The sequence below is a fragment of the Panulirus ornatus genome, chromosome 57 (genome assembly GCF_036320965.1).
Source record: "Panulirus ornatus isolate Po-2019 chromosome 57, ASM3632096v1, whole genome shotgun sequence".
In the NCBI taxonomy this organism is placed as follows: domain Eukaryota; kingdom Metazoa; phylum Arthropoda; class Malacostraca; order Decapoda; family Palinuridae; genus Panulirus; species Panulirus ornatus.
The window spans coordinates 19,584,983-19,603,013 of NC_092280.1; the positions used below are offsets into that span (position 1 = coordinate 19,584,983).

The window sequence follows — 18,031 nt, forward strand, 5'->3', positions numbered from 1 at the left end:
ATGAATGCATTTGTACATCAAGAAGGAATGCTTTTTCTGGAGATCTACCTTCACTTGGACATTTATTTATGACAGTCCCAGTCATTCTTATTCTTGTTTGTAAATTTCTCTCTGAATAATAATAAATATGACTTAATCTCTTTGTAGGTAGTGGATGCAAGAGCTGGACCAGGTACTAAGTCCCTTACAAAATTTAAAAGCAAAAAACTAAAGAAAAATGTTGATAATCCAGATAAGCCAATAAAAGAGAAGATAAAGAAGAAACATAGGTAAGTAATTGTGTTGTTCTTTTTGACTATATGAAATAGAACCCCTACGAAATTATAAGGTTTCCTTTTCCTTCTGTTTTTGCAAATTTTCTCTCATCACATATACTCATATGAATTTTTATTCACTATTCTTTTTTTCATTTATAATGTGTGTCGGTCAGTTTGTCTGTTATCTTTGTCTTCATGGACGAGAGGTGAATGATGTGCAGATAGTCGATTACACATCTTGCCATAAGCAGTTGTAGGCATGCTGTTTATATGAGACTACATATACTGTATGTAGACTTAATCTGCCAAACAGGGGTCCCTAGTTTCAACTTCATAGGCTTGGAAATAGGAAGGGTCAGACATGTATAATTTTAGAGATTCCCCTTCCTTTATGAGGGTTTAGTCAGGAATGTTTAATATCTTGACTACTGTTTAACACTTGTGTTTGATGATGTGTGCAGATACATTAAACTGTACTCTTGAAATGCTATTCAAGATGCCTCTGAGAGAGAGGCAGAGTGCCAAGGGGTGAAAAAGGGCAAACTTCATACCTGTCTATAAGAATGATCAGGAATAGGCACTGAACTACAGACTGGTGGCACTGACAGCCATGGTCTGTGTGGTTCTGCAAAAGATAATTAGAAAGTACATGGAAGATTTTCTACAGAGGAGAAATTACATAAGTGGGAGACAGCATAGTTCTAGGGAAAGGTGGTCTTGTGTAACAAGCCCATAGATATTTGTGAGAATGATTGTTGAAGACAGAAGGAAGGCTGGGTGGATTATTTATGATTGGACTGCCTGAAATTGACATAGTACCACATGGGATGCTAATTAGGAAGCTGGATCACCAGGCAGGAATAAGAGGAGAAACTCTTCAATGAATTAAAGATTATTTATGTGGAACTGAAAATATGTCAGAAGAATCTTCTCAGGATGGGTTGATGTCACCAGTGAAATGCCACAGTTCTCTTTTTGGTCTCAATACTCTCCTTGATATAAGTAAATGATGTATCTGAAGTTATGCATTTCTACCTGAATATGTTTACAGATGATGTAGAAAGAAAAAAGCATGGTGGATTAATGTACTTACAGTGGGACCTTGACGAACTCTTACGTTAGTCTGATACATAGTTGATGAAGGTGAGCCCTGGTAAATATAAAGTATTGAGGATGGATTGTTGTGAAAGAAGGGCTTTCAGTATGTTTATTATGTAGCAGGAAACAGTCTTCAGAAATCTGCAGTAGAGCCCTGGTAAATATAAAGTATTGAGGATGGATCGTTGTGAACGAAGGGCTTTCAGTTATGTTTATTATGTAGCAGGAAACAGTCTTCAGAAATCTGTGTGTTAGTAAAACTGGGAACAGACATCCTTTACCTATCACCAGAAGTAGTCCTACCCAAGGGGAAAGTTAAGAACAACAGTGTCCTACCATATGATAGAATAACACTTAAGATCATGTTTAAGGAATTAGTCAGCAAGCCCTGGATACATACTTAAGGCCAAAATGCATTTGCTTCTCAGGTTTGGTCACAGCACAGAGAACTAACAGAAAAGGACAAAGGAGAGCACCTAAGTTTATACTAAATTAAGAGAGCTGAGTTACAGGGAAAGGCTTGCAGCTTTAACTTTTCTCTTTTAGAAGAGAGAAGAGGGAAGGATAACCTGCTCATAACCAATAATTTTTTGAAAAAGATCAGTGATGTAGACAGTGAATAGGTTGAGAGAGATATGTGTATACAACATAACATGAAATCAAGCATTAAACTTTTTAAAGAGATGAGAAAGGACATTTATAGTATATAATTGGTGGTTGAATGTAATAGAATAACTGAAGACACAGATAATGCAGACAGCATACAGAAATTTAAGAGATTGTAGAAAGAATGTTCTAGAGATAGGTAATTACTTAAAAAATAAAGATATATTTTACCCACTGTGACAGGCTTCATGGTTATCAAGAATGTAGCATCATTAAGTTTATGAAGGATTATTAGTAATAATTTTTTACTTATGATTTACATTACAGATATGTTCGAAAAGTAGGGAGAGAGACATCTCCAGGAGCACTAAGTGATGATATTGCTGTTGGTGATGAGAGATTGAGTGAGGGTTCAGGTCCTTCTGTTCCTGGTTCCTTAGCACCTTCACCCTACCCATCCCCATACCCCTCTGAGGATGATGCTGACTCTCAAGATCGCACTTTAGTCTCGTCAGGTGCTGTTAAAAGGAAAATGACAACACCAGCACAGTATCAGCTTAGCAGTTTTGTTGACTTGTCATACTGGAAGCAGTAAGTATTAGTTAAGAATTTTCATTGTATGTTTCTTTCCAATCATTTTTTTGATTGAGTGCACTGTGTACAGTCATCAATAAAAGTATTGGCCACCCATGGGTCAGTGGAATAGAATGTGAGCAAAACCTGTAGACATTGTATTGTATATGTTTGGTTGGTACCACTGGATAAAGAATGTCCTAAGTCATTATGTGGACTTCAAAGACTTCAAATGGCTTAGCACATCGTATCATAGCAACATAATACAGTAACAGACATTAAAGAACCACTTTCATCAATGAAGACAATGTGATAGTGCAACATGGTGACAAAGTGAGTAGCCATGTCAGAAGCTAGTGTATACGAGAAACTGTGATGCTTGACACTGCCACATTATCTGGCACAGACATTCATTATCAGGTATCATGTATATCTCCTATCAGCACTCTTTTCCATGTCTTACTATATACACAGTGATAGAAACTTGAGTATGGTACCAACCTGGTTGATGATTAAGACCGTTATAGTAATATTCTGCCAGGAATATCCTGCATACGTTAAGTGGCTATAGTGGTTAGTGATTCATTGTGTGAGTGATAGTGTGGCTTAACATCACTAACATCATTGGTGAGGTTCAAAATACGAGTCATTATGAACGCATACAGCTGCACGTATAATCAGAGGAAGGGAAATGGCACAAGTAGTGTAAAACAGACTAAAACTGTAGTTATTACCTGGCATGGACTGATTGTGGGTGAAAGTATTGAATATTGTACAGGCTTCACAAAGTTATTCAAAGACAATGTCGCAGCTACTACATGCATTCATACCACATTCATCCACACATTCACATGCAGGATGGAGCACAGGAACATCAATGCTGCAACACCAAGTGAATTACGAGAACAGGAGTCAAGGCCATTGTATGTGCTATATTTTATTATCATTATTATACTTTGTCGTACAATGAAATTACATATATATATATATATATATATATATATATATATATATATATATATATGATAGAGTTGATAGAGATGCTCTGTGGAAGGTATTAAGAATATATGGTGTGGGAGGCAAGTTGTTAGAAGCAGTGAAAAGTTTTTATCGAGGATGTAAGGCATGTGTACGTGTAGGAAGAGAGGAAAGTGATTGGTTCTCAGTGAATGTAGGTTTGCGGCAGGGGTGTGTGATGTCTCCATGGTTGTTTAATTTGTTTATGGATGGGGTTGTAAGGGAGGTAAATGCAAGAGTCCTGGAAAGAGGGGCAAGTATGAAGTCTGTTGGGGATGAGAGAGCTTGGGAAGTGAGTCAGTTGTTGTTCGCTGATGATACAGCGCTGGTGGCTGATTCATGTGAGAAACTGCAGAAGTTGGTGACTGAGTTTGGTAAAGTGTGTGGAAGAAGAAAGTTGAGAGTAAATGTGAATAAGAGCAAGGTTATTAGGTACAGTAGGGGTGAGGGTCAAGTCAATTGGGAGGTGAGTTTGAATGGAGAAAAACTGGAGGAAGTGAAGTGTTTTAGATATCTGGGAGTGGATCTGTCAGCGGATGGAACCATGGAAGCGGAAGTGGATCATAGGGTGGGGGAGGGGGCGAAAATTTTGGGAGCCTTGAAAAATGTGTGGAAGTCGAGAACAGTATCTCGGAAAGCGAAAATGGGTATGTTTGAGGGAATAGTGGTTCCAACAATGTTGTATGGTTGCGAGGCGTGGGCTATGGATAGAGGTGTGCGCAGGAGGATGGATGTGCTGGAAATGAGATGTTTGAGGACAATGTGTGGTGTGAGGTGGTTTGATCGAGTAAGTAACGTAAGGGTAAGAGAGATGTGTGGAAATAAAAAGAGCGTGGTTGAGAGAGCAGAAGAGGGTGTTTTGAAATGGTTTGGGCACATGGAGAGAATGAGTGAGGAGAGATTGACCAAGAGGATATATGTGTCGGAGGTGGAGGGAACGAGGAGAAGAGGGAGACCAAATTGGAGGTGGAAAGATGGAGTGAAAAAGATTTTGTGTGATCGGGGCCTGAACATGCAGGAGGGTGAAAGGAGGGCAAGGAATAGAGTGAATTGGAGTCATGTGGTATACAGGGGTTGACGTGCTGTCAGTGGATTGAATCAAGGCATGTGAAGCGTCTGGGGTAAACCATGGAAAGCTGTGTAGGTATGTATATTTGCGTGTGTGGACGTGTGTATGTACATGTGTATGGGGGGGGGGGAGGTTGGGCCATTTCTTTCGTCTGTTTCCTTGCGCTACCTCGCAAACGCGGGAGACAGCGACAAAGTATAAAAAAAAAAAAAAAAATATATATATATATATATTTTTTTTTTTTTTTTTTTTTTTTTTTTTTTTTTTTATACTTTGTCGCTGTCTCCCGCGTTTGCGAGGTAGCGCAAGGAAACAGACGAAAGAAATGGCCCAACCCGCCCCCCATACACATGTACATACACACGTCCACACACGCAAATATACATACCTACACAGCTTTCCATGGTTTACCCCAGACGCTTCACATGCCTTGCTTCAATCCACTGACAGCACGTCAACCCCTGTATACCACATGACTCCAATTCACTCTATTTCTTGCCCTCCTTTCACCCTCCTGCATGTTCAGGCCCCGATCACACAAAATCTTTTTCACTCCATCTCTCCACCTCCAATTTGGTCTCCCTCTTCTCCTCGTTCCCTCCACCTCCGACACATATATCCTCTTGGTCAATCTCTCCTCACTCATTCTCTCCATGTGCCCAAACCATTTCAAAACACCCTCTTCTGCTCTCTCAACCACGCTCTTTTTATTTCCACACATCTCTCTTACCCTTACGTTACTTACTCGATCAAACCACCTCACACCACACATTGTCCTCAAACATCTCATTTCCAGCACATCCATCCTCCTGCGCACATCTCTATCCATAGCCCACGCCTCGCAACCATACAACATTGTTGGAACCACTATTCCCTCAAACATACCCATTTTTGCTTTCCGAGATAATGTTCTCGACTTCCACACATTTTTCAAGGCTCCCAAAATTTTCGCCCCCTCCCCCACCCTATGATCCACTTCCGCTTCCATGGTTCCATCCGCTGACAGATCCACTCCCAGATATCTAAAACACTTCACTTCCTCCAGTTTTTCTCCATTCAAACTCACCTCCCAATTGACTTGACCCTCACCCCTACTGTACCTAATAACCTTGCTCTTATTCACATTTACTCTCAACTTTCTTCTTCCACACACTTTACCAAACTCAGTCACCAGCTTCTGCAGTTTCTCACATGAATCAGCCACCAGCGCTGTATCATCAGCGAACAACAACTGACTCACTTCCCAAGCTCTCTCATCCCCAACAGACTTCATACTTGCCCCTCTTTCCAGGACTCTTGCATTTACCTCCCTTACAACCCCATCCATAAACAAATTAAACAACCATGGAGACATCACACACCCCTGCCGCAAACCTACATTCACTGAGAACCAATCACTTTCCTCTCTTCCTACACGTACACATGCCTTACATCCTCGATAAAAACTTTTCACTGCTTCTAACAACTTGCCTCCCACACCATATATTCTTAATACCTTCCACAGAGCATCTCTATCAACTCTATCATATGCCTTCTCCAGATCCATAAATGCTACATACAAATCCATTTGCTTTTCTAAGTATTTCTCACATACATTCTTCAAAGCAAACACCTGATCCACACATCCTCTACCACTTCTGAAACCGCACTGCTCTTCCCCAATCTGATGCTCTGTACATGCCTTCACCCTCTCAATCAATACCCTCCCATATAATTTACCTGGAATACTCAACAAACTTATACCTCTGTAATTTGAGCACTCACTCTTATCCCCTTTGCCTTTGTACAATGGCACTATGCACGCATTCCGCCAATCCTCAGGCACCTCACCATGAGTCATACATACATTAAATAACCTTACCAACCAGTCAACAATACAGTCACCCCCTTTCTTAATAAATTCCACTGCAATACCATCCAAACCTGCTGCCTTGCCGGCTTTCATCTTCCGCAAAGCTTTTACTACCTCTTCTCTGTTTACCAAATCATTTTCCCTAACCCTCTCACTTTGCACACCACCTCGACCAAAACACCCTATATCTGCCACTCTGTCATCAGACACATTCAACAAACCTTCAAAATACTCATTCCATCTCCTTCTCACATCACCGCTACTTGTTATCACCTCCCCATTTACGCCCTTCACTGAAGTTCCCATTTGCTCCCTTGTCTTACGCACCCTATTTACCTCCTTCCAGAACATCTTTTTATTCTCCCTAAAATTTACTGATAGTCTCTCACCCCAACTCTCATTTGCCCTTTTTTTCACCTCTTGCACCTTTCTCTTGACCTCCTGTCTCTTTCTTTTATACTTCTCCCACTCAATTGCATTTTTTCCCTGCAAAAATCGTCCAAATGCCTCTCTCTTCTCTTTCACTAATACTCTTACTTCTTCATCCCACCACTCACTACCCTTTCTAAACAGCCCACCTCCCACTCTTCTCATGCCACAAGCATCTTTTGCGCAATCCATCACTGATTCCCTAAATACATCCCATTCCTCCCCCACTCCCCTTACTTCCATTGTTCTCACCTTTTTCCATTCTGTACACAGTCTCTCCTGGTACTTCCCCACACAGGTCTCCTTCCCAAGCTCACTTACTCTCACCACCTTCTTCACCCCAACATTCACTCCTCTTTTCTGAAAACCCATACTAATCTTCACCTTAGCCTCCACAAGATAATGATCAGACATCCCTCCAGTTGCACCTCTCAGCACATTAACATCCAAAAGTCTCTCTTTCGCACGCCTGTCAATTAACACGTAATCCAATAACGCTCTCTGGCCATCTCTCCTACTTACATAAGTATACTTATGTATATCTCGCTTTTTAAACCAGGTATTCCCAATCATCAGTCCTTTTTCAGCACATAAATCTACAAGCTCTTCACCATTTCCATTTACAACACTGAACACCCCATGCATACCAATTATTCCCTCAACTGCCACATTACTCACCTTTGCATTCAAATCACCCATCACTATAACCCGGTCTCGTGCATCAAAACCGCTAACACACTCATTTAGCTGCTCCCAAAACACTTGCCTCTCATGATCTTTCTTCTCATGCCCAGGTGCATATGCACCAATAATCACCCACCTCTCTCCATCAACTTTCAATTTTACCCATATTAATCGAGAATTTACTTTCTTACATTCTATCACATACTCCCACAACTCCTGTTTCAGGAGTATTGCTACTCCTTCCCTTGCTCTTGTCCTCTCACTAACCCCTGACTTCACTCCCCAGACATTTCCAAACCACTCTTCCCCTTTACCCTTGAGCTTCGTTTCACTCAGAGCCAAAACATCCAGGTTCCTTTCCTCAAACATACTACCTATCTCTCCTTTTTTCACATCTTGGTTACATCCACACACATTTAGGCACCCCACTCTGAGCCTTCGAGGAGGATGATCACTCCCCGCGTGACTCCTTCTTCTGTTTCCCATTTTAGAAAGTTAATACAAGGAGGGGAGGATTTCCGGCCCCCCGCTCCCGTCCCCTCTAGTCGCTTTCTACGACACGCGAGGAATACGTGGGAAGTATTCTTTCACCCCTATCCCCAGGGATAATATACATATATATATACATATACACACACACACACACACACACACATATGCACATACACACACACACACACACATACATATATATACATATGAAAAATGTAAGAAACAATTTAGAAAACAAACTTTTAGCTTGAAATGAATGAAAAAAAATGAATGTCACATAATGGTTCAACCTCTGGCTATGGAAAAGGGAATGTACAATTTATTCACACAAACGTCAATAGCAGTTCTCATCAATTTCACCACTGTGTCCATAAGCTTCAATGTCTAAGCTACATTTTTCTCCAACTTCACTATTTTCTTGTCAAATATATATATATAATTTTATTTATTTATTTTTTTTTTTCCAAAAGAAGGAACAGAGAATTGGGCCAGGTGAGGGTAGTCCCTCAAAGGCCCAGTCTTCTGTTCTTAACGCTACCTCGCTAATGCGGGAAATGGCGAATAGTTTGAAAGAAAAGAAAGAAAATATATATATATATATATATATATATATATATATATATATATATATATATATATATATATATATATATATATATATATATATATATGTTTATATATATTCATACTATTCTTCATTTCCCGTATCAGTGAGGTAGCGTTAAGAACAGACGTCTGAGCCTTTGAGGGAATATCCTCACTTATCCCTCTTCTCTGTTCCTCTTTCGGAAAAGTAAAAAACGAGAGAGGAGGATTTCCAGCCCCCCCGCTTCTTCCCCTTTTAGTTGCCTTCTATGATATGCAGGGAATATGTGGGAAGAATTCTTTCTTCCCTGTTCCCAGGGATGATATATATATGTGTATGTGTGTGTCGGAGTTGCTCTTGTTTACCAATTGGCATCTTAGCTACATCTCTTCATTGTATATCAACTTACTTGTATTTCTTGTATCTCCCCTGATGATGTGATTATTACACGAAAGTGCACTTTGGAACTTACCATGTTTCATTTCTTCATGGACTCATAGGAATATACTTGATCGCTTGCTCAATTGTGATCCTTTCCAGTGGACTGAACCAAGGCATGTGAAGCGTCTTGGTTAAACTATAGAAAGGTCTGTAGGGCCTGGATGTGGATAGGGAGCTGTGGCTTTGGTGCATTACACATGACATTTAGAGACTTATTGTGAATGAATGTGGCCAATATGTTTACACATATCCTTACACAATTTGTAATCTACATATATAAGCAACAGCGTTACATGCAGGCATTAAACACAGAAGTTTTAGGAGATGGACCTATGGCAATACTGGCATAGGCATACCAACACATGCTGATAGCCCCTCATGCATATCCTATGATTTCGTTCAGTGTCTCGTATTGGTAAGTGTGTCAAGATGGTCAATACTTTTTTCATGACTGTACAGTTAGAAATTTTTTGCTGACTTCATCTTCTTTGTAGAAAAAAATTCACAAAGCTTAATAGAAACATTTTTATTTTCATATATGGAAATAGGGCTTGTATATGGTTTCTTGGATGTGAAGGCTTAAAACATAATTAGAAAGTTAGAAATCAGACCCAGAGTGCAGATGAGTGCTTAGTTTATGTATGCTCTTATGAAATTCGCTTCATATCATCATATTATCCCTAGGAATAGGGCTGCAAAGAAATACAGTTCTTACCATGTGTTTCCTGTATGTTGCAGAGTGGATGGGAAGGGGGACTGGTTACTTTCCTTTTTATCACTCTCTGAAAATATGAAAATATGTGTATGTTTGGAGTCTGTGTGAAGTGAAGGGAGAGGAAGGTGGTATTTTTGATGAGAGAAATGTGGATGTTGTGTTACTGAACAAAGTAGTTGTGAATGATGATAATGCAGTAATTTAGGAAAATTTAAGGAGTAAAATCTGTGCTCAATGAAAGGATGATTAAAGGGAAGGATTGCACTTGTGTTGCAAAATGAGCCATGTCAAAAAGTGCAAGGAATTGGTTTCAGGGTTGCTGTGAATTGGAACGATGTGGTATACCGGGTCGACATGCCGTCAATGGACTGAATCAGGGCATGTGAAGCATCTGGGGTAAACCATGGAAAGGTCTGTGGGGCTTGGATGTGGATAGGGAGCTGTGGTTTCGGTGCATTACACATTACAGCTAGAGACTGTGAACGAATGTGGCCATTTTTGTTTGTTCCTGGTGCTACCTCACTTGGGGAGGGATGCTATTTCCTGTGTGGCGGGGTAGTGACAGGAAGGGATAAAGTCGAGCAAGTATGAATATGTGCATGTGTATGTCTGTGTATGTATTTGTGTGTATCTGATGATATGCATATGCATGTATATGTGCATGTATTTCTAACACATTCTTCAAAGCAACCCCCATATCCTAAGTAATGAAAGGGTTAGAGAGAGGCGTGGAAATAAAAAGGGTGTGGTTGAGAGAGCAGAAGAGTGTGTGTTGAAATGGTTGGGACATATGGAGAGAATGAGTGTGGAAAGATTGACAAAGAGGATATATGTGTCAGAGGTGGAGGGAACAAGGAGAAGCTGGAGGCCAAATTGGAGGTGGAGGGATGGAGTGAAAAAGATTTTGAGAGATCGGAGCCTGAACATACAGGAGGGTGAAAGGCGTGCAAGGAATGGTGTGAATTGGAACAATATAGTATGCCGGGGTTGACATACTATCAGTGGACTGCACCAGGACATGTGAATTGTTTGGGGTAAACCATGGAAAGGTGTGTTTCGGCTCATTACACATGACAGCTAGAGACTGAGTGTTAATGAATGCTGCCTGTTTTTTTGTTTTCCTGGCACTACCTCGCTGAAGCATGGGGTAGCAATGCTGTTTCCTGTGGGGCACAGTGGTGCCAGGAATAGATGAAGGCGAGCAAGTATGAACATAGCTATCATTCCTCAACCAGTCTGTTTCATAAGCCACACCATCTAAGTGGTACGCTTGTAAACTTTAACTTCCTTTGTTCTAAAATTCATATGTTACATTGTCCACTCTTTTCACTAAATATCCTAAATAAGGCATTTATCTAAAGTGATTTCACTGTCTGTCTAACCAGAGCTTCCCTCCCACATCCAAGTTGTGGGAGTAAAGTCATGGGTTGGTGAGAGGACAAGAGCTAAGGAAGGAGTAGCACTAATTCTAAAGTAGGAGTTGTGGGAGTGTGTGATAGTGTAAGTAAATTCTAGATTGATGTGGGTAAAACTGAAAGTGGATGTAGAGAGATAGGTGATTATTGGTGCTTTTGCACTAGATCATGAGAAGAAAGATCTTGAGAGGCAGTTGTTTTAGGAGCAGCTGAGTGCATGTGTTAGCAGTTTTGGTGCACAAAACTGGACATTAGTGATGGGTGATTTAAATGCAAAAGTGAGTAATGAGACTGTTGAGGTTATAATTGATTTACATGGGGTATTCAGTGTTATGAATGGAAATGGTGAAGAGCTTGTGTGCTGAAAAAAGACTGGTGATTGGGAATGCTTAGTTTAAAAAGTGTATGCATGTGAGTTGGAGAGATGGTCAAAGGACATTATTAGATTACATGTTGATTAATAGGCATGTAAAAGAGAGACTTGAATGTTGTGCTGAGAGGGGCAGCTGGTGGGATGTCTGATCACTATCTTGTGGAGGAGGTAAAGTTTTGTAGAGATTTTCAAAAAAGAAGAATGTCAGGGAGATAAGTGGTGAGAGTGAGCCTGGAAAGGAGACTTGTGAGAGGAAGTACTAGGAGAGAGTGAGTGTAGAATGGCAAAAGGTGAGAGCAAATGACATGAGGGGAGTGGATGAGGAATGGGATGAATTTAAGGAAGCAGTGATGGCAAGTGCAGAAGATACGTGTGGCACGAGAAAGGTGGAAGGTGGGCAGATTAGAAAGGGCAGTGAGTTGAGGGATGAAGAAGTAATGTTATTAATGAAAGAGAAAAGAGAGGCGTTTGAACAATACTTGCAAGGAAGGAGTGCAAATAACTGGGAGATGTGTAAGAGAAAGCGACAGGAGGTCAAGAGGAAGATTTAAGGGTTGAAAAAAAGGACAAATGAGAGTTGGGGTGAGAGAGTATCATTAAACTTTAGGAAGAATATAAAGATGTCCTGGAAAGAAATAAGTAACATACAAAAGAACAAATGTAAGTCTGAGGATGAGTTAGAAGGGAAAATATTAGACCCTGTATGTCAGATATCTTCATGGCAAGAACAAATTTCTGGACTGTGCAGTAGTTTTGGTTAGATTCTCTATTGACTCTCCTGCTTGATATTGGTATGAACTTTCTGCTTTAGTTTAGTTATGTTTCAGATTTACTAAACTTTTCCCACTTTTTCAGAGAGAAAGTGTGCTGTGGCTTAATCTTCAGAGGTGATTGTGGTGAAGTACTTATAGACCCACGCTTTTTCCACCCATGCTCATGTCGGATGAAACCTTTAGAATTGTCACCAGCGCCAACACCAGCATCAACACCTCGTGCTTCATCTGGAGCATCTGATGGGGGCAGTAACTATGATGATGAGATTTTAGAAATGATGTCAGAAGCAAATATGAATGAAGATGAAGATTACCAAGATTCTGACTCAATGGATGATCGACTTGATGAGCCTTATTACTCGTCAGCCACCAATTCTCCCTCAGGCCCGCTCATGCCTCATTTATCGACGGGACTAGCAAGTTAACTATAGTGGTAATTAGTGGGTGAAAATTATGACTAACTACCTATTTAATTTTTGGTAGATACGTACCTTTTTTATTTAGATATGACAAAAATTTCCATGATCAATATTAGTGTGTTCTGAACTTTTATTTATTATTCATGGGTCCAAGACTTGTATTTTTCAGGGTTGATAAATAAATTTTGAAAAAAAATATAAAAAAAAATGATTTTTATATTTTGGCACAGAGCAAAGCTGCAGCCCCTCTCAACTTTTTTAAAGTCTTGTTATGACAATCTTGTTTCATGGCAATACTCGTCTTGCTGCACCAAATACACCGTCCACCTCTGCAAGCAGTTTACCAGTTGTACACAATGAAAACTGAATCAGTAAATAAGTAAATGCAAAACCATATTTTATATCTGCTATTTTTTACCTTTTAGAGTCTTTGTATCTTGATAGAAAAAGTTTTTGATCTGTAACTGCATTCAGTTTTTATCATGTGAAAACTCAGTGCAACACATTCATTGTAAATTGAATCCCAGCTCAGTCTTTGGAATATGAAGCCTTGAAGCAAATCCCATGCAAGCTTTAAATAATAATTAAACTGAATAGTGTATGGGTTGTGAGAGGTAAAGTTCCCGGTGCTGTGTGGTGCTGCTGCTGCTGCTGCTACTGCTGCTGATGACGGTTCGGTGCGGTGGGACGGTTCTAGGATCTCCATATCAGGGAGTGGGCTCGGCTGCCTCTTGTCCTCAGGTCACAAGGCTCATGTGCTCAGTCTACCAGTCTCTGGCTCCTTTCTCTAATCTCACAATAACTTCCTCCCTCTTTGTTGGGGGGTCTAGCATCACCACCCTCTCTCACTGTCCTCTTCATCAATATCTTGCTATTCCATGAATGAGACAGCAAATTGCATACTTTAAAGGAGGAATGGTGCAGATTTTTTAAAATGAATTGTTCCCCCATGGTCAGATATGTAAAGTTTGTTAGAAAAGCTGTCTCACAAGTTATATTACAGTTTTGAAACTTTTGCAAAGATCTCATTAATTATTTTGAAAATTGAGAATATTTGATTCTCCTTTAGAATCATTAGTATTTACTGGGATATATGTGTGAACTTAGCAGAGTTATTAATTAATCAAGAGATAAAGAGACAATAAGAGCCCATCCTCATTCCTCCCGTACTGGGCTGTATGCTACACTGCACTCGTTCCTGTATATCCTCCCTATTCCTCTTGAAATAGAGGTGAGGGCAGTACAAAATGTCTTGTGAACCTACTCCATCTTTGTTTTGTTACTCAGCTATGACTACATAATTTCTAAAGAATTTCTACTAAGTAGGGATTCTCTTTTAATACAAGAAGCATAAAGCAAGTATTTTTAGCTAATTGAATATTAAATATTTTTAAATGATTTTTCATATATGCATAATGTGTTGTGCTCAATTTTTTTTTCTTTTTTACAAGTTTTTATTCTAATATGGAGCCAGATGACGGTGTAACCGACTTGCCTGCCATATTGCAAATTCAGATGAATTAATCCCAAACCTGAATCTAGTCTTCAAACATTTTTAATGTTAAGGACTTGATAAAAAACAAAAAAATGAAAAAAAAATCGAACAGATGGCCCTCAGTATTACAAGGTACAAGTTAGTTTCTTTTCTATTGCCACACTATGCGCTTGTTAGCACACATGAGCGGTGCTGTCCTGATGCTCGCTGCAATATGAATCTCTAGCATCGTGGATGGTCACTAGGAGGAGAACAGGCGATGTTACTGACGCATGTGTCGGACATCTCCCTGGTTAACACAGGTGTATAGAAAATTATAGTAATGCTAGGTGCCGAGTTGGCCCCAGCTCTTGTGTCAATCATGGGATTTGTCCACGGAATCAATGCAAAATCCAAGGACCACTCAATGCAGGATTGGAATTAGCTTATGGCTCTGAATATAGAAATTTTATTGATTTGGTTGTAAATTGTTTTCCAACTCCAGTGGCTACAAATGTTTACACTGGTTAGTTGGATGTAACAATTGTGCAAGAATTTTTAAGATTTTAATCGTATATTGTTATGTGGATTATTGACGCTAATGTGATTGGTGAATTTACCTAAATTATGAATTTATAGTGACTGCATTATTATAGATAATTTTTAATGGGTTCCTGTATTTGTTGAGCTACAAGCAATCCTTGAAGGTTTCCAGTGTACTGCACTGAGTATGAAAACATTGTCAGCCCAAGGAGCCAAAACTCTCCCAAAGACTGTGATTATTTTCAATATTGAAGAATGGTTTAAGATAAAGTGAGATTAGAGGCATGTTTTCTATAAAAATGCAATCAGGAAAAAATTTATACATGCATTGCATTCCAAAGATTGTTAAGTGTATAATATTATTAATATCCTTAATAAATATTTCCAATAGATATGGACCTGACACTTTTCTTCCTTTTGGTGTCAATGACCATTGCATTTCTGATTTATGCTAATTATTATTTATTATCTAATTTAATTCAGGTATACTACTTAAGTGGGTAAATTGCAATGTGACAAGCTTCAGTCACATAGTATATGTCTATGGCAGAAGGCAGGCACATACCTCCGCCCACAGATTTTTACCACAAAATGGTTAGATAAACACTTGTTACAGTGCCCTTGTTAGTGTCTGCAGCAGATGACCATTTATTAAATTTTCTAGTGTAACTTGAATAGAGCGTGGCTCATACTACCTGCCCCAGTCAAGTTTTAGTAGGTGAGATGAGCCATTCTCTAAAGCTGCAATGTGGTTAGGCTGTGGGTGGGGTCAGTTCCATAGTAAAGCTACACCACACACACCTGGTGCCTGCTTCACTGGTCATGGTCATGGTGTTAGCACAAAAGTGGCTGCAACTGTACAGAAGTGCTATAATTCTATTCACAGCGCTCTTTGTTACCAATACTCTTTCACAGAACATTTGTTTTAGAATGTGTGTGAACAGAACATTTGAAAATGTGATAGATGTATTTCTCTTCAAGTGCATACACACAGTATACATACTTCATTTGTCATTTCTCACTTCAGCGAGGTAACAACAGGAACAGATAAAGAATTGGCTTCATTTGCTCAAGTCCACACTCTAGCTGTCTTGAAAAGACAAAACATGATAACTAGAGAATGTATGTAAGCAAACAAGACCTTTTCTTCCTGTTTCTTGTACTACCTTGCTAATGCAGGAAATGGCGAATATATGTATATGTATATGCTCACCATTTCCAGCATGAGCAAGGTAGCGCCAAGAAAGAATGACAAAGCTTTAGAGGGAAAATTCTTCGCTTGGATCCCTGTTCTGTTTCATTTTTTAGAAATTAGTTCTGGAAGGGAGGATATCCAGCCACCTGCTCCTACCCACTTAGTCGCTTTCCACAACACGCAGGGAATACATGGGCTGTATCCTCTCTCCCCTATCCCCAGGGAGCTGTGCTTTCAGTGCATTACATGACAGCTAGAGACTGAGTGTAGACGAATGTGGCCTCTTTTATGTCTGCTTTCCTGGCATTACCTCTGACGCAGGGGGTGGCAATGCTGTCTTGTTGGGCAGGCAGGCACTGGGAATGGATGAAGGCAAGCAAGTATGAATATGTACCTGTGTGTGTGTGTGTGTATATATATATATATATTTTTTTTCTCGTACAATTGCCATTTCCCGCGTCAGCGAGGTAGCGTTAAGAACAGAGGACTGAGCCTGAGAGAAAATTCTCACTTGTCCCCATTCTCTATTCCTTCTTTTGGAAAAGTCAAAACTGGAGGGAAGGGGAGGATTTCCAGCTTCCCATTCCCACCCCTTTTAGTCGCCTTTTACGACATGCAGGGAATACAGACAAAAAAAAGGCCACATTCGTTCATACTCGGTCTCAAGTTGTCATGTGTAGTACACTGAAACCACAGCTCCACATCTACATAGATGTGTATGTGTATATACGTGTGCATGAGTGGATGGGTCATTCTTCGGCTGTTTCCTGGCACTACCTCACTAACATGGGAAACAGCGATTAAGTATGATAAATAGATAAAAGTGTTTTTTTTTTTTTTTTTATACATATTTGCAATTTCCTGCATTAGCGAGGTAGTGTTAAAAAAAGGCCTGAGCCTCAGAGGGAAAGATCCTCACTTGGCCCCATTCTCTGTTCCTTCTTTTGGAAAAGTAACAACTGGGGGGAAGAATTTCCAGCCCCCACTCCCACCCATTTTAGTTGCCTTCCATGATGGTCTTGTTTGCCATTTCTCACTATCGTGAAGTAGCACCAGAAACATAAATGGGCTCATTTGCTCATATCTATTCTCTAGCTGTCTTGTGTAATGCACCAAAACCATAGCCCCCCCCCCCTCTCTCTCTCTCTCTCTCTCTCTCTCTCTCTCTCTCTCTCTCTCTCTCTCTCTCTCTCTCTCTCACTCTCTCTATCTCAATCTATCTATTTATCTGTCTGTATTCACCATATCCTGCATTGGTGAGGTAGCATCAAGAACTGAGGACTGAGCCTTAGAGGGAAAATCCTTACTTGGCCCCCTTCTCTGTTCCTTCTTTTGGAATAGTAAAAACTGGAGGGAAGGATTAGTGATTGAGAAAGTAAAGTCGTATACAGAGCATTAGAATGGGTAGGAACAGTGTGGTTTCAGGAGTTGTAGAGGATGCATGGATTGAGTGTTTGCTATGGAGAATGTTTTGGAGAAATGCTAAGAGAAACAAGGATTTGTTCTTGGCATTCATGGTCCGAGAGAAAACATAAAGTAGACAGGTCTTACATATGTGGTGTGGAAGGAAAGCTAAAAGAAGTGGTGAGAAGTTTTTGTCGAGAGTATGAATTGTGTGTGCTTTTAGTTAGAGAGTAGGGTGAGTAGCTCTAATCGAAGGTAGCTCTGTGGCAGGGATGTGTTATATTCCCATGGCAGTTTAATTTGTTTATGGATTGGGTGGTGAGGGAGGTAAATCTGTGGTGTAACGGGTTGCATTCCTGACTGTGACACAATCAAAGGCTGCCCAGGGTCAAGCATATAGGTTTGAATTGTAGCTGCAGCAGTTGGTTTACAGTCATCCCAAACCAGATGTGAATCAACCTCTAGCAGTTGGTTAAAGAAATGGATACCTGGCTCATGCCAGGAACAGGAACAGAGAAGGGGGCCAGGTGAGGATATTCCCTCAAAAGCCCAGTTCTATGTTCTTAACGCTACCTTGCTAACACAGGAAATGGCAAATAGTTTGAAAGAAAAGAAA

The 18,031-nt window shown here is 40.1% G+C and overlaps 1 protein-coding gene across 2 annotated transcripts in view; it reads left to right on the plus strand.

The window, feature by feature from the left end:
• The window catches only part of LOC139766224 (SIN3-HDAC complex-associated factor), a 176,245-nt gene extending 158,214 nt beyond the window's left edge, over nt 1-18,031 (plus strand). For both annotated transcript variants that reach the window (XM_071694544.1, XM_071694545.1), the window contains 3 exons: nt 148-269; nt 2,289-2,552; nt 12,463-18,031. In XM_071694544.1, coding sequence (XP_071550645.1) covers nt 148-269; nt 2,289-2,552; nt 12,463-12,805 — 729 coding nt within the window. In that variant the 3' untranslated portion in view covers nt 12,806-18,031. The remainder of the gene's footprint in view (nt 1-147; nt 270-2,288; nt 2,553-12,462) is intronic.